At 45.9% G+C, this 22,853-nt stretch overlaps 1 protein-coding gene across 7 annotated transcripts in view; it reads left to right on the forward strand.

Moving 5' to 3' along the window:
• The window catches only part of LOC144099578 (solute carrier family 41 member 1-like), a 196,575-nt gene that overhangs the window by 159,944 nt on the left and 13,778 nt on the right, over positions 1-22,853 (forward strand). For 2 of the 7 annotated variants that reach the window (XM_077633004.1, XM_077633002.1), the window contains exons 2-4: positions 9,169-9,460; positions 15,394-15,745; positions 18,998-19,105. In XM_077633004.1, the coding sequence (XP_077489130.1) occupies positions 9,366-9,460; positions 15,394-15,745; positions 18,998-19,105 (555 nt within the window). In that variant the 5' untranslated portion in view covers positions 9,169-9,365. Of the gene's footprint in view, positions 1-8,330; positions 8,985-9,168; positions 9,461-15,252; positions 15,746-18,997; positions 19,106-22,853 lie in introns of those variants that run through there. The other 5 variants (XM_077633001.1, XM_077633005.1, XM_077633003.1 and 2 more) reach the window with 4 other exon arrangements.

Raw genomic sequence — 22,853 nt, forward strand, 5'->3', positions numbered from 1 at the left:
CTTTCATCTGTGAAGTTCTTTCTTATCATTTTTAAGGTTGGCTTGAAGACCAAAGCATTGCATTTATGCAAATCTCGAGTTAAGTATATGCCGTTTAATATCCCGGACAAAGCGTCTTTTAATCGCCAGTTTCTGTGGGAACTCTAAATAAAAAATACATTCGCACCCAGCCATTTGTAGCACTTCAGTCTGCGCATGTTTGTCCACAGATTATATCATCATAGATGTTGCAGATGCTCAGTATGCGCCCATGTTCTTTACGGGCGACATTGTTTGCAACGTTTCTATTTTGTTTACTAAGGCGTTAATCAGTTTATTGTGGAGTCCCTTAAATTTTCTTTTAGAAGTTCGTTCATAACACTTCATCGACAGAATTTTTTTTTTCCTGTGCCCGAGAACTCATTAGCTATTGCTCAAGTTTTCTTTCCGTCATGCTTGTACTGTGAAAACCACAGAAAAACTGCAGGACCTTCCACCCTGTGTAGTTTTGCCGTTACTATATTGCTACTAACCGTAATGTTTTCGGTCTATACCTTACGATTATCACCACGGCCACTTGAACTACAAATAAGGGGAGTATTTTTTTTTAATACAAAGTGCTTGCGCTTATGACCCTGTTAAACTTTGCTAATTGAAAAGAAACATAAAACGCCAGAGAGTAATCTAAAAGAATCGCTGGGCTAACACGATTCAGTTCAGTAAGTTTGAAAGCACATGCTATGGTCTAGTCAGTGACGGAAGCAGCACGATCTTTAAATCCTCCACGTCCACGGAGAACCTGCGGAAAAGCGACAAACTTTAAGCGCATTGTTCGCCTCTAATAGCAGTTAAAAAATAAGGCATAAATATCTACGAATTTCTTTTCAAGCTTTCGGAGCTTTCATTCTTGAATTATAGGATGCGACATAATTTCTGCGACATCTTCGCAAAAGTCTCAGGCACAAAGCAGTGGTGCCACACCGGATCAAACCAACTATGTCTCTCTTGGCCGGTTCTTCACTAACGTATCTCACAGACCTTCTGCGTCTGATCTCTCAGGGACTACGTAGTACTACAAGACTTATTAGACCTTCGATCTTTTTTTTGTTGTAGGGATTAGTCTGGGAAGACTGCAGTGCTTGACCAATGCTTTCTTGTCTCAGTCACTCACGCATACCATTTGTGTTTTTTTTTATTTCGCGCAGCCGCTGCCTAGCAGCGGTATTTCTGCGTTGCTCGTGGACTTGAGTTCCGAGAGTAGTCAAACACACAAAGCAGGTACGCCCCTGCTGCACTTTCCTCATCACCCGTTCGGCACTCACATTTCCCTGCCTCGTGTTTACCCCTATAAGAGATAAGTAAAACTGACTGAGAAACGACGGGAACAGCCTGAAGCAACATAGGCTCTCTGCTTTCGCTTCGACATGTTTTCTGAACTCCCGCGCCAGGCTGCTGTTATCGTTGGACTTTTGTCTCTTGTGTATCTTTCGTGCGAACTCTTATCGCTGGGTTGTAACGGACGCGCGTGTGTGCAGCTTATCTGGCGCTCTGGGGTGTTCCAACTAAAAACACGTTCTTTATTCCTGGCAGCATAGCTATCTCCTCACGTGAACACAATCGTGCCCGGTTGAAGGCCGCATCCTTTGAAGCCTATGCCATGTGTGGGATGCTATATGGTGCATGCTGTCGTGTTTCCTAGAAAGCAAATAACACTAGCGGCGAAGTCTATCCACATCCCCTGTCCGCTTTGTGGCACGATCAGTAAAACAGAAGTTCTCGGTAAAAACTTTGTAACTGCGGCTTCTCTCAGTCTCAAAGATAACAACGTTGCTGCAGCTACGACAGCACACATGACGGAAGCCAAGGCCGGCAACTACGACAGCACAAGAAAGAGACCTACACTCGCGCCGCCGTTCTCTTTCATCACGCGCCAACTCTCCCAGCAATCTGCTTAAGCAACAAAATTAACACTGTATGGCATATTACTTTCCAAACTTCACATGTATATGTTTAGTAGGGTATCCATCCAGGGGCTGCCTGGTTAGCCCTTTCACCTCTCTCTCACATCGCTTTACGCACAATGGTGGAAGTTTCATGACATATGCTAGAAGCGAATAGAAATCATTTACTAGACAGGTAGACATCTGGTGAAGTAGAAGCAAAGGCGGCAATATTTGTCTGATCATAATATTAGGAAAGTTAAACTTCTCCTTTCCAAGATATTTTTATGTTCGTAATGCAATTAAATTGCGAACGGAGAGAATGAAAAGACGATAACGCTGCGCAAACGTCATCAGAATATTAGCTACTGAGAACAACGGTACGAATAATTCCTTATTCACAACGCTGACCCCGTGTTGAGCACCCTGAGATGAAAAGAGCAATAACAAGATTGAGTACAAATGAGGAGATGAACCAAAGCTAGGCATTAGACTCTGTAAATCCAGCCCTAAAGAATGTTCAGACGTCCTCGCTTTCGGCAAAACTGTTTGCAATTTTTTCTGCAACTCAATTGCATCAAAAATTAATGAACATCACAATACATTGCAGAAAGATACTTACGGCTGAATGACATTGTAGGTATAGTTTGTGTTCGTTTTTACAAGAAAAGAGAAGCCAGGGCAGACGTTCAGCATGGTTAGGCGCCTAACCGGGTTGAACGTCTGCCCTGGCCTGTCTTCTTTTTTTGTAAATCTATGCGGCGCCTGCAATTCATTCTAGTGAATGACGTGATTGTGGTTCGATCAAGTGCTTATTCTAACAGGGGCTAACACAAAAGTTTGCATGAAAAACTGCTGTTACCCTTTCATTATTTCAAATATATATATTTTTTTCTTTCAAGCGGCTGATATGTCTGAGTTTTAATTAGGCCAAGGCGGGAATAAAGTAGCATGTTTGTGACCAAGTCAGTTTCGCGCTACTGAAAGCAGTAAAGCTTGCCACTTGTTTTCAGTTTTCTCCCATTTCATGTTTAAGAAGTTTTACTTGCGACTTTTACTTCGAACTTGGGGGATTGTTCTGGCACTGGTATGATTAATGCTTTACACGCAGTTATCATGGCTGCACAAGTAGCTGACTGCAGTTTCTAAAGATATGCAATGTTTGGTTCGCCTTCGAGCGCATTTTCAATATTTTTTACCCAGTCCCAGTTTTGTTCTATGGTTACGGCTATTTCCTTCAACTGGAAGGCATTTAAAAAACACAACTAGCAAAGACATATACAAACGTTTCTCTTTATTTATTTACTGATTGATTTGTTTGTTTTTACATACTGCAGCCTTGTCAGGGGCTATTTCAGGAATGAGGATATGAAACATATAAAGCGCCTGCATACATACATTCATTCATACACACGTGCTTTACATACATAAAAAGTGTCTAGAAAGTAAGGCAAAATGCACATGCACAAACATCAAAGACCTTCGATGCGGTCCATAAATTGTCGAAATCGAAGTGAACGTATTTCACCAGCCAAATTGTTCCAGCTTTCGATGACTCGTGGGAAAATTTCAGCATTAATATGTGTCAGTGCGAGCATAAATAAAAGAAATAATTAGTTTTCAGTGGCGACTTTTTGATAAAAGTTTAGAAAAACTAACATACGTGCTCAGTGCCATTAGGCGTGGCGAGTTATTCAGAGTGCATGCACTCGAGGCATTCGCTGTACAGGCGTGTCGAATGAGGGGTTAACGATAAAGCGCGAAGGTTACAGGAGGGCGAGAAATCTTTTTCCTAGTGACGGCAAATAAAAGGAATTGCTTTCCTTTGGAAAGATTCAGTTTTCTTGGTGTCTGATGGCTTATAGGGATCACACGATGGAGCCGTATTCAATAAGCGGTCGGATGAGTGTTTTGCAAGCTATAATTTTTGTATGCTGCGGAATTGCGTGCAATATACACTAGATATACCCAAGTCTTTGAGGCGCGGTTACATGTTAGATTGACGTGTTTCGACACAGACGTATTATATGTGAAAAGCAGCCTAAGATACTTATATTCCGTTACTCTAAGGACGAAACACCAAAAATATGTGAATAGGAAAAGAGAGGAGCATTTACTAAATGACATAAAGACCGTTTCATAGAAGTTACTTTTAATTTGCCACGTGTCGCGTTGCTGGCAGAAGCTGGTAAAAGAATCATTTAGAAGATTATGGGCCTGTGGAGAAGTGGTGGTATGGTAGGGTACATAGTCGTCAGCATTCAAGCGAATTTTTGTGGTGGTCTAAAAGGAGGCCCTTCAGAAAAACACCTACTGTAGAAGAAATGGTCCAGTTAAAACGTACGTGCTGTGATCGAAGAGTAAGAAAACCAGAAATACAGTTAAGAACGGACGGATTCTTCAGCATGGCAGCACAGTCCTGTCTTGTTTGTTCCTTGTCTTCTGTGTGCGTTTTATTCATGCTGCGAAACTTGTCTCCATTATAAATATAATAGTGAGGTATCTGCTTGTCCATTCCGCCTAGTGTACAAAAAACAAGCGTTAATGTCATCAGGAGCAAGACTCTTTTTAGTGTCTAGACGCTAGACGAGGCTTAGTATTCCCTGAATGTCTGCATAAATGTCGCTAGTTCAGGTGCGTCACATAGCAGCAAATGGAGGAATTTCGAATTTATCGGTTGTGAACACAAATCATGCGCAATGTGTACATGTCGGTCGAGTGCGTTATATTTCCACCAATTTTTACCCTAGACACTCAAAGACAGAAGAGAGCGCTATGTTAGCTGATCTTTCCTCTGAGTTATCAAGAAAAGTAATAAAGGATAGTCAGCTTCCACAATAATAATAATAAGCTTTAACGCTAAATTGGGTTCAATAACGGCAGCTTTAAAATCTACTGTCAAGAGAATATAACAGCAAACAAATTATAGATCCATGCAGAGCTTCTGTATATAAACAAAAATATTGAAACCTGTTTCATTTGCGCTTATTATTGGTTACTATTGTGCATTACTGCGTATGTAAATAGTGTCCGCCTTGCCGCATTATCCACATGCACACACCACACTGAAGTACCTTTTACGAATTTTAGAAGAAAAATCCGCATTGAATAATTTTAAAGGCCGGCATTTCTTTAAAGGCTAAAAAAAAAATATCGTATAGCCAGTGAAAGCCGTTTCCCTCACGCAAGCTATGCGCCGTGGGCTACATGACTGTGATCATATGGATGCTTCTGAGTAATTACCCTCTAAATTAAATGGACTCCACGGGGGGGTTCTCCAGTACTCATGTTCGACTATATGTGAAAGAAAGCATACGGGAATTGTTCTATTTTTAATTATGGTGTTAATCAATGGGCCATTGATAATTTAAGAAAATTAGGGCACGTTATGCATCTCATTACGAGCCCTACATTCCCTACCCTTGTTTGTTCAATATGTTGTACTAGTCTATGCGACCAGGTTGAAGGGAAAAGGGCAGTTGTCAACACCAGTGTTTTAATCAACAAATACCAGTAAACACTGAACGCTCTTATGTATTTAACTTGTCTACTACCAGATATATAAACTCCTTCTATTCCCCACCCCCCTCTTTGATTGTGCGTCGGCGAGTAAGGTGGCATCACTGGGCCAATGCCGGCTCAGGACCGTAGCTGCAGCGACAGCAGCCCAGGCTCCTAACTCAAGAAGCTGGATTTCTAAAAATGAATACGCACTCTCATGAACGCAATTGCTCTTTGCGAGAACCGATATTCGTTACAAACACAAATCATGGCGCCAACTGCATGGCCGTCATGATTACGTCTTTTCTACGGCAGTTTCTTTCCTGAACAGGGCAGTTGTATGGAGGAGTTGGTTCTTCGTGGCGTAACTTGTATTATGCGTATGTGTTGTCTTCTTCTTTCCGTCCTTGTTTTTCAAGCCCTACAAGTTTCGCCCTTCCTAAAGAAGTCTCTACCCAGAAGCTTCCGCTAGCTCAAAGCCCACGTCTTGCCGCGCGCAGTGTAGAATCCAAGCCTTACATCGCCTACGAAACACGTATCTTGTCTCATGTAAGAAACCTGTTTATTTCCGCTGTCTCATGCAAGTCTGTCAGCACAGAGCCAATTCCAGCTCTCTTCCTTCCTTCTTTCTTCAAGCTTGATACAACTAGTCGTCATAGCTTCCAATTCTGTACGGTGAGTTTGACCCTCATTCATCTTATAGCGCGGACAACAGGTGTAATGCAGACTTCCTTTATTGTCGAGGCAACGTGTATGTTGCCCGTCCTTCGTGCAGGCTGCAATTATTGTCTGCTGACCTCGGCTACAGCGGTTGCCGCGAATGCGCTCGTGTTCCAACTGTCCCTGAAGAACGAACTGCTTGCTGCAAACGTGAATCGTTTATGCTTTCATGTGCATTTTTGGCGCGAAATTTCTTTACTGCTACGTTTATTTAGTTCCTTCTACAACGCCTACAAAAGTTTCAAGGCATATAAAGGTAAGATAAATATCTCCAGGTGACAAAGTGTTGTTTTAGGAGAATTTCGGTCATATATTTAAAGTGGAATTTTTTCTTCGGCAGTGACATTTGCAATCAACAAGCGAGCTGAGGAGACCTATGGCAAAAAGCATAAGTAATAATATTAATAATAATAATATTTTTTATTTCCATCGGGATGACGGAGGAGGTTGTGGGTAAAAGCAGCTCGTAAATGGCAGCTAGACAAAGGCCCACAGCCTCCCTCTACAGGGCAACAACACCAAAGCAAAGACACTAACAAATATACATATAGTCTCTTCGCTATTTCCTAGAGTCAAAAATAAGGGGATCAAAAATGAAATAGAAACATAGAAAATAGAACAACAATCAACACAATAAATACAGAGGATACAAAGCAGTAGATTAAACACAGTATTAAATATAAACATTATAGGAATACAGGTGCAGTTTTTAAAAATGAATGCAGTGAAGCTGTCGTAATTCATGTTTAGATATTTTAAGCAGGTCAGTCCCGGATTTTTTATAGCTGTTTAATAGTGTTGGAAGTGCGAAGGATAATTTTTCCATTGCGCAGTTGGTTCTAGGAGTTGGTACAATCCACTCTTTATGACGGGTAGGGTAACACACAGTGCTCTTTTCCAGTAATGACAATGCATGCAGAGATTCAAGATGATATTTTAGTTCGCGCTGGAATGCAAGTGCTAGCTTATAATTGTAAAGATCGACTACTGGTATTATGTTTGCTTTGGGGAAAAGACCTTGCGAGTGACTATTCTATGGTAGATTAAAAAGTATTCTGATAAGCTTTTCTTGAAGTATAAAGATCTTTTGCAAATTTGTATACGTGGTTGTGCCCCATACCAGGAAACAGTAATTAAGATGAGAATAATACAGGGAATTATAAAGCAGTATCTTTGCTTGATGCGGGAGATATGAACTGAAATTGGAAAAAATGCCAACTGCTCGAGCTAACTTAGTTAAAACAGCATCAATGTGACTATCCCTTAGCATGCTCTGAGAAAATGTAACACCCAGAATTTTAATATTATTTGTGATTTCTATTGGTGCACCACCATAAATTGTGGTGCACCACCATAAGTGTTTCAGTAATCACATGCTGACCTAATATCGTTTCAGACGATGTCGTCAGAACGATTTCTCTCCATGCTCTATTTCAAACCAGCAAAGCTAAGTGCCGGTCGCATCTTTCCGTTTTTGTTCGCTCTTATTGTCTTTTAGCACTTCTTCGAGGCAGGAAATTTTTCTGACGCGGAAAAAGTTACGTGTGTATTGTTCAACATCACCAGCCACGCGATGTATGGTGTTAAATGTCACTGATCGCTAGAGCCGGAGCATTGATGAATACATGCACCAAACACAAATCCTGAACAACTCCCTATTAAATAGGCCACGTGGTAAATCGCAAGCTGGTAAAAATGCCCATATCTTGTCAATACTTGAATCATCTTAGAATCAGGACAAAAATTTTACCAAAGCAGTAACTACATTGACAACTCAGAGCTTTTACTGCGGACATTGAGGTCTGCGATGACTCTCTTAATGCGCCTAAAACTTCCGCAACTCGCATCCATGTGGCACTGGACGGCAACGTAACGAAGGAAACCACTGAAAATAAATGTAGCACCCCTGCTGTCTAAATGAGCCAGTACGTAGTGAGGCCATCATGTGGCAGCAACAAATTCCCGATTCCAGGTAACTTTCACCCTTGCCTGCCACCGGCACAAAACCTACTACCTTCGCATAGCACATCTTTTGGGATGTACAGCCCGCTTGCTGCGATGAGTTTGGTATAGCGCTGAGAGATTCGTCTTGAGCAAGGGTGTATAGCTATTCTCGCTGGGTACTTTCCTCCTACTCTTGCTTCCGTTGATTCCGCCACTGTGTTCCGGAAGACTTTTACAATCCGGGTCTATCATTTCTCGATCGCAGTTCACAACGATAAGCGTTGCAGTGTAAAGTCACATCATAGACGCCTTCCGCGATGCCGTAAAGGTGTCCGTCCTACTACGTCCTACTTAACCCGTTCGACTCGACGCCCTGTCGAAGACCTGGCACCGTCTGGCTCGAGCGAGCGCCGGCAAGGAGCTTTGCGATCGCTCCGATGTCCATCACCGTCCGAACCGATTTTCCACGCGCTCGAGGTCACGGAAACGCGAGCGTCCGCAGCGAAAGAAGTAGGTGAACGGTGGCCGGCCACCGGAAGAGAAGCCCGATGTGCAGAGGGGGAGAGAGTGCCGGGCGGGGCGAACAAAGGCTACACTGTGAGGAAACCGTGCACGATCCGGTCTGGCAGACTCAAGACCGAAAGCGCACTCAGCTGGCCTGGAAACGCCGTTGCGCCGAGGGAAAACGACGAAAGCGAAATGCGGCGGTGACTCCAGGCGCCCTCGCCCTGGCCGGCCACGCCTGAACGCCCGCGTCGGCCGCAGTAAGCGCCTTTGTTGGCCGCTGCTTGGAAGAAGGGAAAAGCAAAGCAAACATCACGCAAGTCGACAAGCGAGTAGAGCGCGCATAGTCGTCGAGCGGCCGCCGCCCGCTGCATCACGAGGGTCACCGAGCATCAGGTAAAAAGGTCTCTAGAACGGCGACCGGAGAAGGGAAGTCGAGATGCGAGACACTGAACCAGGATGTCGACCCGAAAAGGCGACGACAGTGCGACCGTGTGTCGCTTTTTAGACGCCAGTGTACGCTCAGACGAAAGTGTCGCTGATTCTGGCTCAAGGAGTGGTGCGCGCGCGCGCTTCCCAGCTGTGCCCGGAGGAGGAGTCCCTGTGGCGTCCGGACCAGGCGACGAGCAGGTGCCCGATGCCAGCCGCTGAACCGGCGCGCTCGCTGCTGCGGCCCCGCGGTCCGGGCCGCTGATCCCGCTGAGCGAAGACGAAGAAGACGAAGAGGACGTGCCCTCCAGGGGGAGGCGCGGGAGCCGGCGGTGGCGCTGGCAGGCCATGCCGGCTACCGACCAGCGCAACGGGGGCCCCGCAGCGACGACCACGGGCTTCTGGGCGCGGCCTCGCGTCATCACGGCTCACGAGATCACACGGTGAGGGATGCGCGGCGCCAGCGCACTCAGTGGTGGCGGCAGAGGGTGCTTAGCTCCGTTTCGGTTGGTCTACTCGCTCGACCCTGTCAGGCGCCAGTGCACTTCACCCGGTGTTCAATGTAGCTGCATGCTCGATCGTTGACGTAGACAACGTGAAAACAATCCAAGCCTAAAGCGCTCTAGTCGAAACCATATGGCAGCACTTGTCGCAATGAAAGCAGGTCTTACCTATAAGGTGAAACAGCTGCCATTGAGGCATAAGTATTCTTGTTTGCCGCTGTTAATATTGCATTGCGCCACAGCTATATACACTCTCCTGGTTTACGAAGGACACAGAGTACGCGTGCCAGCTTTGTCGGCAACAACTTGCTATATGGCTTGCCAAGTCCACGTGTATCGACAGTGCGGGCTGATTTACGTAACGCATTCAAGAACGTTGATGCATTTGGCAGAGTCTTATTACCTGCACTGTGTGGCCGCGTTCCTTGGCAACGCAGGCGGCCACCATTTTGGAATTCACTGCTTGTGGATGGCCTGGGTTGCGCTTAGACAGATCAGTGATAACTCTCGCCAAATATGTGACTTTGCACTGAAAGCGGCAACAAACCTGTTACCGAGACTTTCCAACGTGTGCGAACTTCCGCCGGAACCTCGCCACGCGCTCCGGACGTCCTTTGGTTGCTTACTTCGTTGTATTGAAATAAGGGAAATAACGGCTCCACGCGATTTTGTTCGCTTCATTGATCCTACAAAGTCGTATGAAGAATTGATGCTAAACACGTGATTTTTTTTGCCTTTCTGCTGTTCTTTCATACTGCAACTAATACTGCGGAAACACGCGCCACACTTATTTGCTTGCAGCATGCACAATGTGCAAAATAGCGCAGAATAACCACTCTGCCCATATGTTTGATGACCACAATAATCTTGTACGTCGCACTTATTTTTCGGAATGCACCACTGGGATAATATCCGAGAAGAAGCACGTTGTTGGTGGAGTTGCTGGCGATGTAATCGTACTAAGAAGATGATAGGCGTGCGAGACGGGTGATAATGCGTCAGCACTACCGTCAAGTTGCTTGTAATAGGTGCAAGCGTCTTCCTTCGCATTTCTAGATGTCAGATGTGTACTCTTTATTACCGCACTCTGCCAGGATCATGTAAACACTGACAGAGGTTACACAGATAAGTACTGACACTGCTGATTGTTGTAACTTCTATGAAATGTAATTTACCTGTGCGTAAGATAAAAAGTGGACTGCTGATTGTTGTAACTTGCATAAAATGTAATTTACCTGTGTGTTAGATGAAAAGTGTCACGCAGCCATTGATTTTTCCTTGTATTATATTTGATCCTACCTTTTGAATCATCATTCCTACTGTACAGATCCCTGAAACTTCTTGGTCGCGTCATGTGACGTAACAGAAAAACATACAATGAGGCTCAGTTTCTTGCAGTGGTATTTTTCCCTTCGCTGGTAATATAGAAAGCGCGATACCTGGTAAAGCGTAAAGCTTGCCGTGCGCTAGTTCACACTTAATCAGTACGATACAATAGCCAGGTGTGGCTCATTAACAAGCTCCAGTTGAATCAGAATATGTACAGAGTTGCTCAATACATTTTACGGTTCGCAGCTATCAATGAGCAAATGATGTAAAAATACTTAATCTTACCTTATTCGCCACTTGAATAATGTTCCCAGCTTCTGCACCGCCCACATCTCTCCCCACAGTCTCGCACTGAAATTGCGCTTGACTTCACCTGCTTCTTTCATTTCATCTCGTCTATATGTCACCATTCACATACCTCGCCAGAACGTGACATTTATTGTCATTCTTTTCAAACCCATACCCTGTGAAGGTACCCTGGCGAAACGCACAAGCCATTCAACAATTTTGTTTCCATTCACCAATTTTGTTTAAGCTAAGCTGTAATTATTTTTGCGTTCCTCAGTTTACTTGTTTCCTCGCGAGTCGCATAATTTTCTCTCTTTCGATTGTTTGTATTTTAGCGTGTTTTGTGTAAGCGTTTCTTTATTGAAATGCTTACGTCCGTAGCTACAAAGCTGTATGTGCATCTCATATATATTTCTTTGTGGGGTTCCGCGAACTGTTATTTAATTGTCATTGCATGGTTCTCTCAGCATTCATCCCCCCCCCCCCCCTCTCCTTTATACTGACGCGGGCCGGGGGCTTAGGGAATATATAGCTTGAAGGATTGCTATATGTATGTCCCTGAGCATATTTTTTGCTGCTGGTAACATTCAAAAGATTTTATTTTTATAGCCCTGCTGTCACCCATTCGGCGATAAATGTGTTGATATTTGTAAGAAATTTTGCGCTCATAATGTATCATTTTTCTCGCGCCTAGTGACCTAGTGATGACGCGACGTTAACTCGGGACGTTAATGATGACGTCGAGAAAATTATGGACTTGCGAAAAGTAGACGGCGGCGTGGTCTAACCTGAAAGCTTCGGAAACAAGAGGAACTGGCCGTCATCGTACTTGTGCTGAGCAAACGGCCTTTGGCCGCATATCCGTATTTAGTCTTTTGTCTTCTTCTAGCTGTAAAAACTCCGCTTTCAGTGAAATTAGCGTATTTGTTACTACAACGTGGCAATTAGATACAGGTGTACTTCACTTTGTCCTCCGCGTCCTTTAAAAACGGGGTTGAGAGAAAGCGCTGCTGTTAACTTGGGGGTTAACTTGAGGGTGTTCTCCGAAGTGTATTGCACTTCCGTTCCCATTTAAGTCTTCATTCAATGTGGCCGTAATTTGGAAACCTCAGTAGTTCAGATTGCAGTCCTAGAGTATCGACCAGTGATGTATGGCAGTGTGGAATCACAGACCAGGACAAATTTTTCATGGTCTGCAATGTTTTTAGAAATATGTATTTTTGTGTAGTGGTGGACAATCTTCGGAAACGATCTTATTCAATTTCGACCACCTGAGAATCTTTAACGTACACTGAAATCGCACAGGACACCGGCGCCTTAGCGTTTTGCCGCCATAAAAACGCTGAGGCGCCCGTGTGCTGTGCGATGTCAGTGCACGTTAAAGATCCCCAGGTGGTCGAAATTATTCCGGAGCCCTCCACTACGGCACCTCTCTTCCTTTCTTCTTTCACTCCCCCTTTATTCCTTCCCTTATGGCGCGGTTCAGGTGTCCGCCAATATGTGAGACAGATACTGCGCCATTTCCTTTCCCCAAAAACCAATTATTGTTATTATTTATTGTTCGAAGATGACTGCCGTACAGCCTTCAGTACCCCGCCGTCATAAAAACGTTCTCATTTCTCTTCGCTCTCTGAAATGCTGAGGAGAAAGAATGCATAGCTGGACAACGAGTCCCGGTATCTTTACGAATTAAGTACTTTTCTTGTGGACGACATTAACGAAACGCTTATCCCGTAATTACGCTCTAAGAAATCTGCACTTGAAAGCATTCGAGCGCGCAGGGACACGAACACGTGTTGGCATGGCGCTACGCGGTATGTGCTCAGTAAGGTGCAGTCGTCGCCTAGATGTGTGCGTGTGCGCTAAGTGCAACGGCAGGGGGTCAGCCCCTATATCCTCGGTGGCCAGTCCATTCGACGCGCGGCACACTTGGGGTTTCGAGTTTCAAACACCGAAATTCACACTTCCAGAGCTGTTCCGCGCTCACATTAGCGATAACTCCACGAACGGTGCGCGGAACGGTAGCAGTGTAACTTTTCCGCATTCTGGGGCTCGGTGCTTTTGGTGCTGCCTCAAGATTTGCAAACTAAATCTTTGAAGGCCTGGAGAAGCCCGTCGCATATAGGGTGCATTCCCTGTGAGAGACGGGCATTCAAAAGGCATTCCGGAGGGAACAAGCAGGAACCGCATTTTGTAGAGATTCATCTTCCTGTTCATTATTTTCCTTTCCTGTCACTCGTCAGCCCCGTCTGCGTTTCCGAAGCTGCGAAAGCACATTGCCAGCTAGCCATCGACAGTGTCTTCATTGGCGCTCGCTACCAATGACAGTGGGGCGTATGAATCAAATGGGGAGCGAACTGTTACAAAAGAAGGCCAAGGAGAACGAATGATGAAATTATATAACCTCAAAAGCGGGCGAATAGCTGGCCTTTTAGGGCGAATTACAAGGTCATTTTCACTTGAAAGCAAAGAAATCCTGTATAAAGCATACATTAGATAGATTCTTGAATATGGATGTACTGTATGAGACCCACCGACCAATATAGATAGAAACAGGCAGGAAAGAGTCCAAATCTTAGCGGCCCGTTACGTTTCTGGCAGGTACGGCCGAGAAGTCAGTGCAACGAATGTGACTCAGGAACTGTAATGGCAGCCTCTTGAGACACTACATAAAAAAAAAATTAGATTTAACTGTTCCATATTATTTATCACGATCAAGTAGGTATTCAACGCAAAAAATATATTTTGCAACCATTTTATATGCCTGAGCGTGTCGACCCCGTACGCACAGTTAGAGATTATAAATATAATACTCGGCTGTTTAAAAATTCAATATTTTCAATGATTGTGCCCGAGTAGAATTTTCTCTCATCGCTGGTAATTGATGTTATAGATAATGGAAATACTGAAACCTTTGCTGCAATTTGTGGTGATTCGTGCGTTTACAGTTGTTAATAGTTGTATACATTATAGTTATAGTTGTATACATTGTGTCGTATTTTTTGTGCTTTTTACTCTTTCACCCGCCACTGTAATGCCAGGCATGGCGCTGTGGGTAAATAAATAAATATAAGGAGCTGGTGGGCGTTCAATACGCCTTTAATTTCCTCAAAAACAGTTTCTTGAAATTCCCGCCGCCGGCATAGGCGTCATGCCTCGCTTCAAACACGTCACAGTTGCGGCGAGAAACGGGGCGCCATAGCACCCCAAATGGGTTCCCGTGATCCAGCGCAGTGAGTGCGTAACGAGGGCAATTTCATGTCTACTTATACTCACTACGACGAGGTAGACTGCGATTTTTATTTAGTTCGAAAGGATTGTGCGTCTCACGAGGCGGAAAACCCCGCGTTGTTGCTGCCCACACCAGACGGCCTGAAAGCCCAACTCATCTGGAAAGAAATAAAAATGGGAATGAAAATGGGAAATAAGAAAAGTGCATTTAGAACCCAGGCCGGCGCAAACAGATGAGCTTCACAGGCTGCTTCATTAGAGCACAGCGCCATCAGTGCAGAACAACACCCCGTGTGCGTGCTTTCGCATTCGCAGCATAAATATAGTATCAAGTGATGTCCGTCATTTTTTCCGAACAGTTGCCGCGTACACTCCCTTTGCTGAAGCTTATTTGCGTTAAAATGCGCAGAACAGTAAACAAAGCTGCCATAACAAGTCAAAGCGCCTGTCAACTTGTCCCGTGGTGACATCTACACAAAAACGCACACGCAAAAAATGCGCACAGAACTGACAGTGCTCTTAGGGATGGGACGTGTGCTAACCGACGGAAAGTGATATTTTATGCTTGAAAAGTGCACTTCTGTCGCAGCCTAATTTACTACAGCACTCTTTTACTCCATAACGTCTAAAACATCTGAGCTCAACCATCTTGGCGAGTCCTTAATTGGGCGTTATGGTTATACCTATAGCGTTATAGTTATTGAGTAGCTTAAAATTGTCATTACAGTTTGTGCTCCATTGTGACATCGCAGTGATCGTGCTCCAAGGCAGGAACTTGCCATTCTGTGTTCTTAGCGACTTGTTTGGAGGGTAAATTGGTTATGAATTGCAGTTCTGACAGGAAGGTGATGTGCACGTGCATAATGTTGTATCCATGGCGTCAGATTACAGGTTACACACCAGTGCGGCGCAGAGCGCGGCTCTTCGTGACAAACGTTTGGCGTCACATCAGGTGTGACATCAGTGGAACAGCTGTTGCACTTGCAGCTGCCCCCGCGTGAGACGTGCCCGTCCACCGCTCGCAGGAAGGCGGCCGACGAGATGCTCTCCCTTGCGGCCAGCCATTGTCGCGTGGGCTTCCTAGAGAAGCGGCCCAACATGCGCGGCACCAAGGACTCTTCCGTGGCGACCGCCGACGGAGGCGTGGCCATCATCGAGCTTCCCCTGGCGTTGTCCTCCACCGCGGACGACCTGCCGGCTGCGGGCGACGTGGTCCTCGCGGGCAGCGGTGGCTCCAGCGATCGACTCGACGTTAAGGGCGAGGAGGAGCCCGAGAAGTCCGAGAGCCTGTGGGTCACATGCGTGCAGGTGTTCCTGCCCTTCCTTCTGGCAGGCATGGGATCGGTGGCCGCCAGCCTGCTGCTCGACCACGTCAAGGTGGGTGCGCTGGACAACCCGCGTGCCCTCCTGCTCGACCACCTCCGATTTTGCGGAGCTTTCAATGTTTTAGTCCCCCCTCTTCCGTCGCACATAGCTGTGACAAAAACTCCAATGGCGCAGAATGCTAAAGCTGGGAGTCGTGCTTTCCTTCTTATTTTGACTCGAAAAAAAAAAGCAAACAAAACACTTCCACTTACCAGCGGATGCGAGCGTATACTGTGTGCGAAGACGAACTGCTGCGCTAGTTGGCTGTAGATGCTTCGATTCCCCACAGCGCACACAGAAAACGCGGACGGAAAGCGCTTTCTGACGTGTGTCTTTCCGTCCGTGTCTTTTGTCCGCACTGTGGGGAATTGAAGACTACATGCGAAGCGTAGAGCTTACGAAACCGTAGAAGGGAATCAAGAAGGTTGCTGTGTTTCGGCATCAGTCCACCATTTTCCCCGTTCGTATGAATGACGCCAGCTTTTCTGACCTCCAAAATGACTGTACGTTGGTGATGCTGCCATCCACTACCAATTTCAGAATACGTTCTTCAAGGCATTTACACCCGAAGTGTGGAAGCGGTCCTACTAGCCGCTTTTGTCGCACCTGTAATGAGGCTCTTCTCGTTCACCTCTGCGACCGGCGTGCTGATCTTATTCCTCTGAGGCGCCGACTGGAAAACATCCTCGGCACGAAGCTTCCGGTAGTTAATTAGCATGGCGGTTAATTCACTTCCCTGAACTCCCATATTCGCCTGCATGGCATCCCTGTTAGACTGAGCCTGATGCTCGTGTAGCAGAGCTACGTCATCGGCCAGTTTTTCTGCCTTCCTTGTATGGCGAAGTCAACATCTCCCATGTGTTAAAAAAGTGACGGTCGACAAACTGCTAATGACGCACTGGCATCGGCCGAATTTCCTGAGTTTATGGAATGTGAACCTGATTCGTCTTAAGGGCATTTAAAAAAGTGCATGGCAAGACCCCCTTGCTCCCATTTTCTCGCGCTGCTGCTTGTGGCCTCCATTTCACCTCGGACCGTTACTGTTCGGCCTTCTCCCAACTGTCTGCCTCTAAACAAGGTGCAGAGCTGTGCCGCTCTACGCTGCAGCACTGACTGAGCTGCGCGAAAATAGGCAACTTCGACGCAAACAACGCAGTCGATGACGTTCGCGTCGCCGGTTGTACTTCATGGCCTTTTGTCGTAAGGGTGCTTGGCCTTTGTATTGTGAGAAGCGAGCTACAACAAGGCACACAGCCCCCCTTCCTTCCTGTGGCCCTTGGTCGCTCGTCTCGTCCCTTTAACGCTGTTCATCTCTCGTCGTGCTTTTCCTCATTAAGAGAGATGTCCAGAACAGCAGGCGCTCGGCGCGCACGCGGAGTCTCAGCGGTCATTTGCAAACTCTGCTCAACGTGTGCATCTAAGCATTCAGTAGCATGACTACATCCTCGGACTGGTCCTTCCGGTGCATTGACGCATCACTGGTCAAATAAGACAGCCACAGGCAGAGCGCGCAGTTTTATACAAACCTCTCCTGCAAATACAAAGAGGTTAAATCCATCAAACCAGCCGAACAGTTGTGTGGTACACACTAAAAAGTTGCACGCCTTTTAGCGTGTAACGCTCTTTCCCGAGGGATAACACCCCTTGAGGGTGTAACCAACTTTTTGAGGGTGTTCGTGAACACCATTACGACGTTTTGATACTGATAGTGTTTTGGTGTTCAGCATTTTATGAGTGTTTATGGGTACTATAACGGTGAGTATTAAATTACTAAAAGGTGCAAGCCCTGGGAAACTCTATGAGACTTTTGACACCTTTAAGGATGTAAAAACGTTAGAGTATACGCCTTTTTCTGCTTCTTTGCATAAAAAGAGCAACATTTCCTAGCATACAAATCGGACGGACGAACAAAAGCAGACAGCATAAAATTTTCACCGCTCCAGTTAACTGTGCTGCAGGACGATAAGACCACGTGCCCACGGCAGAGGATGTTTTTGTTTTGCTGTAATGAACATCTCAGCCCTTAGTAGTACCCCCGACAGTTTCTTTAGGAAAGTTTCGTGAGCGGAATCTAGTGAGCGGACTTATGAATAAAATCGTAATGAAACCAGCAGGTATAAGCGCTTGATAAATAGTGGACAATGAAACAAAGGTTACGTGTCGGTTCGTTCCCAAACATTTCCGTACGGTAGCCGTAACGCTAGCACTCAAGTGATCGAGGCATATGCACCCTCACCGTGTCTTCGTGGTAAGCCTGGCGAATATGCGTTTTTTCCAGTCTTGTGCATTTTACAGAATACATGTAAGTGATTACAATTACTTCACGTAAAAGGCAACTCGCTTCAGGGGTCACTTAAAATCTGGAAAAGTAACTGAACAGTAACTGAGAAATTATCGATTAATATTTCGTTATTTTTCTTTCATCTTGTGTTAGCGTCGCACGAATATGCGTTGACAAGAATGAGCTAGTGAGGCTTGCTTGATCTCTGGTCTGTTGCAGTACATGCGTTGGTAGTTTCCCCTGCCATTATTTTTCTACCTTTCCTTCGACTTTTTTTTCTACTTTTCTTACTGAACACATCAGTAGCGACACTGAGCTGTATCTGAATCTACGCGCCAGAGGGAAGCGCGTTGCATTAGCCAACGAATACCTTCCTCATCACCTCGAATTTACGCAAAGCGATGCGCTTTGCTGTTTCCCGCACTATGAGGGGACCAAAGCTCAAGCTCGCTAAACATGACATACGGTTGCGCCGTCGTAGTTAAATGCGAAATACGAAGCACAAAACACGGGTCTAGTTCAATGGCGGCCGCTCGGGCTAGTGTGTGCGGGCATCCTCATGCGCGCGGCTTCTCCGTACCTCGACTGCTGTCGCTCTTAAAGCGAGAGAATTCCGCGCTACACGCTGCGGCGCAAAATCTGCACCCCTATTTTAAACTCTCTGTCATTGCGAGGTGGTCTGAAAAAATCATGATTGGTGGCATCGTTTCTGTTTCCACACTTACATAGTGCTTGCCGTCGAGGTAAGCTTCCTGAAGTGACACCACTGGTTACAACTCGTTTTTGGAAAAATTTCCAACAAGATTACCAGTAAACGATTACCAGTAATTTTACACGTTACAAAAATTAATACTTGCAATAGAAAACTGGAAGAAAGTGTAACTTACTAACATGTAATCAATTATTTGTAATGTGTTGGTACAAGTCTATGGTTTCGTCGAAGGAAGCGAAGCCTAATGGACTGCGCGCTGTAACTTCTGCAGGACTGGCCTGTATATGCGGCGTACCGGGAGCTGTTCGTGCTGATCCCACCCCTCCTGGGACTGAACGGAAACCTGGAAATGACCCTCGTGGCACGCATGAGCACACAGGTACGCACCTCTCCGCCAGAGGGCGCGCACAAGCGTTGGCGCCCACACTGCAGCAGCGTGTAGCTGCTTCATCCTATCACAGCTGTTACAAAGTGCTTGGGCGCAGGCATGGGTGCCAGTCCTACAAAGGACGGCCGCGTTTTTGACGTCCAGCTTAAATTCAAGTCAGCGAAGGGACGCCGCGCTCTCGATGGAGTCGCAATCTTTGTTTTTTTTCTCCGTTCACAGCACGGCGGATATACATGGCGATGCGTAACAATCGCCTTGTGTCGCTTGAGGCCTCCCGTGACTGTCTCGCAGAGTTTTGCCATGCGTCTCTGTAAACTACACGGCGTATCGTTTGCTTTGTAGCTTGCCCTAGCAAACTCTCCTTCCTAATGGGGTCACATCTGTTGTCTGACCGTGCTGCAGCTGCTATACCGCACGCATACAGGGCTTCCTGCTGCATCCTGGTCACGCAAGTTCCGCTGTGTTTACCTTTTCTAGCTACAGGCTGCTGCAGGGGTATTAATGGCGCCATATAACCATGAACGTTTCGCAGAGCCAAGTTTTCGTTGCACAATGTCGCGCTTCCTCGTCGTCCTCCAGATAATCAAAGATAATCAAATTTCCATTGCTTCGAAGAAAAGAAGCCAATAGCGCCTCACTATAGCTTCCTGGCACGCATACCAACAGTGGCGGGCGTCTGTTCTGGCACGCTTTGTCTGAAGGCTTATTGTGGGAGGGCACAAGACAGTGCGATTCCTGTGACGGCTGGCACTCACGCAAGGGTAGCGTGCAAAGGGTACTTGTCGAGCCGGAGTGCCCGATTTCGAGCACGGCCGCAGCGGCCGCATTTCGACGGAGGCGAAACGAAAACGGCGCACTTGTGCTGTGCGATGTCAGTTCATGTTAAAGATCCTCAGGTGGTCGAAATTATTCTAGAGCCCTCCACATCGGCCCTCTATCTCTTTCTTCTTTAACTCAAAACTTCCTCTCTTCCCTCACGGCGCGGTTGAGTTGTCCGCTGAGAAGAGAGACAGTTACTGCGTCATTTCCTTTCCTCGATACCGATTTTCAATTTTCAGAAAGCAGCGTTTCCTCTTCAAGCGCGCCCTTGCCAAGTGCGGCGGAAAGTCGCACGCGTGCACGTGCGCAGAAAAAAAAAAATGAGTTTGGGGGGGGGGGGGGTGGGGGGGGGGGGCAGCATCCGGGCGGGACTGCTTTACGAAAACGGATCTCTGGCTACGTCACTGCACTTCAAACACCTGCATCCGCGTAGCGTACCACGCTCGACGCCCCGACTGCGCTCTACACAATGGGGATTCTTCGCTTTGTCTCGGCATTCTCTGCAGCTTATGTGAGGGCACACTGCTAAACCCAAAGAAGAACCGCGAGCTCACTTATGAACTTCGTATCGCAGGCCGTATACACCGTAGCTCTTTGTGCGCTCAGAGTGCTATGCAGCCTAGTGTCGTCCGTGATGACTGCGAGACTTGAGGCTCCCTGCCGTACCCTGCATAGGGAGTGTTCATGCGATAGCATGGATTGTTGCCCATATTGTGGCGCAGACCATGATTCAGACACTGTTCACGAACGGGGCAAAGGTAGCGCTCCATTTTTGATATACAGTGAGACACAAGTTACAGGCTTTGACAAAAAACTACAGCCGGTATGATTTGCTTCTCACTCCTATAGTGGATCCTTTACGGCTTACCGAAAGGCAAAAAAGTGCCCGAAATGTGAGGACGAGGGCTCGCTTTACCTTGTTCAAATTTTGTGTTTTGGGAGTAGCATAAGTATTCCACTATACGAATGAGAAGCAAACCACGAAGCCTGTTCACTTCTGCCAAACGTGGTACCTGTTCTTTCCTCCCTCCCGAAAAGCAATATGCACAGACCAGATTGTACGGATCACTTGGCAAGTGGAAAGAAGCGGGGGAGAGTCGCCCTCTCCGTTGCCCCTTTTAACACCTTACAGGATCCGATTTCTGAAGCACCTCTAAAATTCTGCGATCAGGATGTCGCATGTGGCGACGAGTACAAACACCGTTCGTCGAAAACGAAAGGTGATTCAGATAACACTTTTACTTCTCTTGGACGTGCACGCTTTCAGGAGTACATTCGCTCGGTGAAAACTTGTCGCCGTACTCTGCATGCGCACTCCTTAGCAGCCCTGTTGTTTATGTAGAAGCCAATCCTTCAGTACTTATGATTACGCAGTGCGCAATAGAAGCAGGGGGCAGCGTAACTACGCAGGATGCTGAAAAGCTTTCTCAGGAGGTGATAAACCTGATTAACAAACGCCAAAGCATAAAAACCTTCAAATCCTAGATAGCGCAGAAGTGGAAGGACTGTCAAACCTAATTTATTTATTTAATTTATTTAATTATTTATTCACATGCCCTAAAGGCCTCAGGGAGGCACTGCATAGCGGAGAGGAAGAATACAAGACATGAAAAAATAGCAATGATAAACACAAATAATAAAAACAAACAATGCGGCAAAAGACTTCAGTTTGCGAACAGATTCATCGTGGCTTTTGACTAACGCAATGCTTTCTGGAAATGTGTTCCAGCGACGAATAGCTATGAAGAGCGGTGAATGATGAAGTAAGTTAGTGCGAGCAAATATGGGCTGGACTTTGTCTTCGATGAGCAGGCGTGATATGAGCGGTGGAGAACGACGACGGTGCGTGATAATACCGATGAAAACATGACAAAAGAGAAAACGATCTTCGTTTTTCCAAAGAACGTAAATTTAGCGATCGTTTATTTTAATAATTAGCGTAAGGTAATAGACATAAGGAAGTATAATACGAGGAGAATATAGCATGCTTTAAAAAACTATGGTAGCCTTAAAGCGGTCATGAGGAAGCTAGACGCGGACAACAATCAGACGTACGCACTACGATATGAAAAAGATCGCTTAAGTAGCCGAGCAATTCTGCACAGACCAATACAGTAGTCAAAATAATGAAGACACAAATCACGGAGGCAGTAGTGACGAATAATTGGATATCCCACTGGATAAGAAAGAGAAAGTAAAGAAATCCTTACAAGCAACGCAGCTGGTCAGGACCAGGTAACTACAGATCTGTTGAAGGACGGCGGGGAGGTACTGAAAAAACTTGACACCTTGCCACACAATGTCTAACGACCGCGGACGAGCTGGAGTCTTGGAAGAGCGTTAACATGATCTTAATGCTAAAGCAACGGACATCAAGGACTTAAAAAAATACAGGTCGCTCAGCTTACTCTCTGTTTATGTTAGGTACGTTACTTGCCAAAGCAGTCGCTAATAGAATTAGAATAAACATATACTTCAGTCAATCAAAGGACAAGGCTGGCTTTCGTAAAGACTATATATAGCCTACATATAGGGTATATATAGCGTTCATCGAAGAAGAAAAAGTGTTTCATTCAGTAAAAAAGCCAGCAGTCATGCAGGCATTGCGGAATCAGGGCGTAGAAGAGAAATAATTTCTGGAAAATACCTATATGGATGCACAGCCGCCGCTGTCCTCCATAAGCCACGTTTACATGAATGCGACAAAAGTTGACTCGTGTCCACTTTTTGAAGGAAAGTGCAAAAACGTTCAGGAAGGGAGTATAAGACACGATTTCTTAAAACCCGCTCTTACTCTTGAAAAATCTAATAAAGCCACATTCTGTCGCATTCATGTAAACACAGGTATAGAAAAAGTGACAAAATCTCTTATCAGAAATGGCGACAGTCCGGGAGGCAAGATATCTACAGTATTCACCGC

Source organism: Amblyomma americanum, chromosome 7, assembly GCF_052857255.1.
Source record: "Amblyomma americanum isolate KBUSLIRL-KWMA chromosome 7, ASM5285725v1, whole genome shotgun sequence".
NCBI classification, from domain to species: Eukaryota; Metazoa; Arthropoda; class Arachnida; order Ixodida; family Ixodidae; genus Amblyomma; species Amblyomma americanum.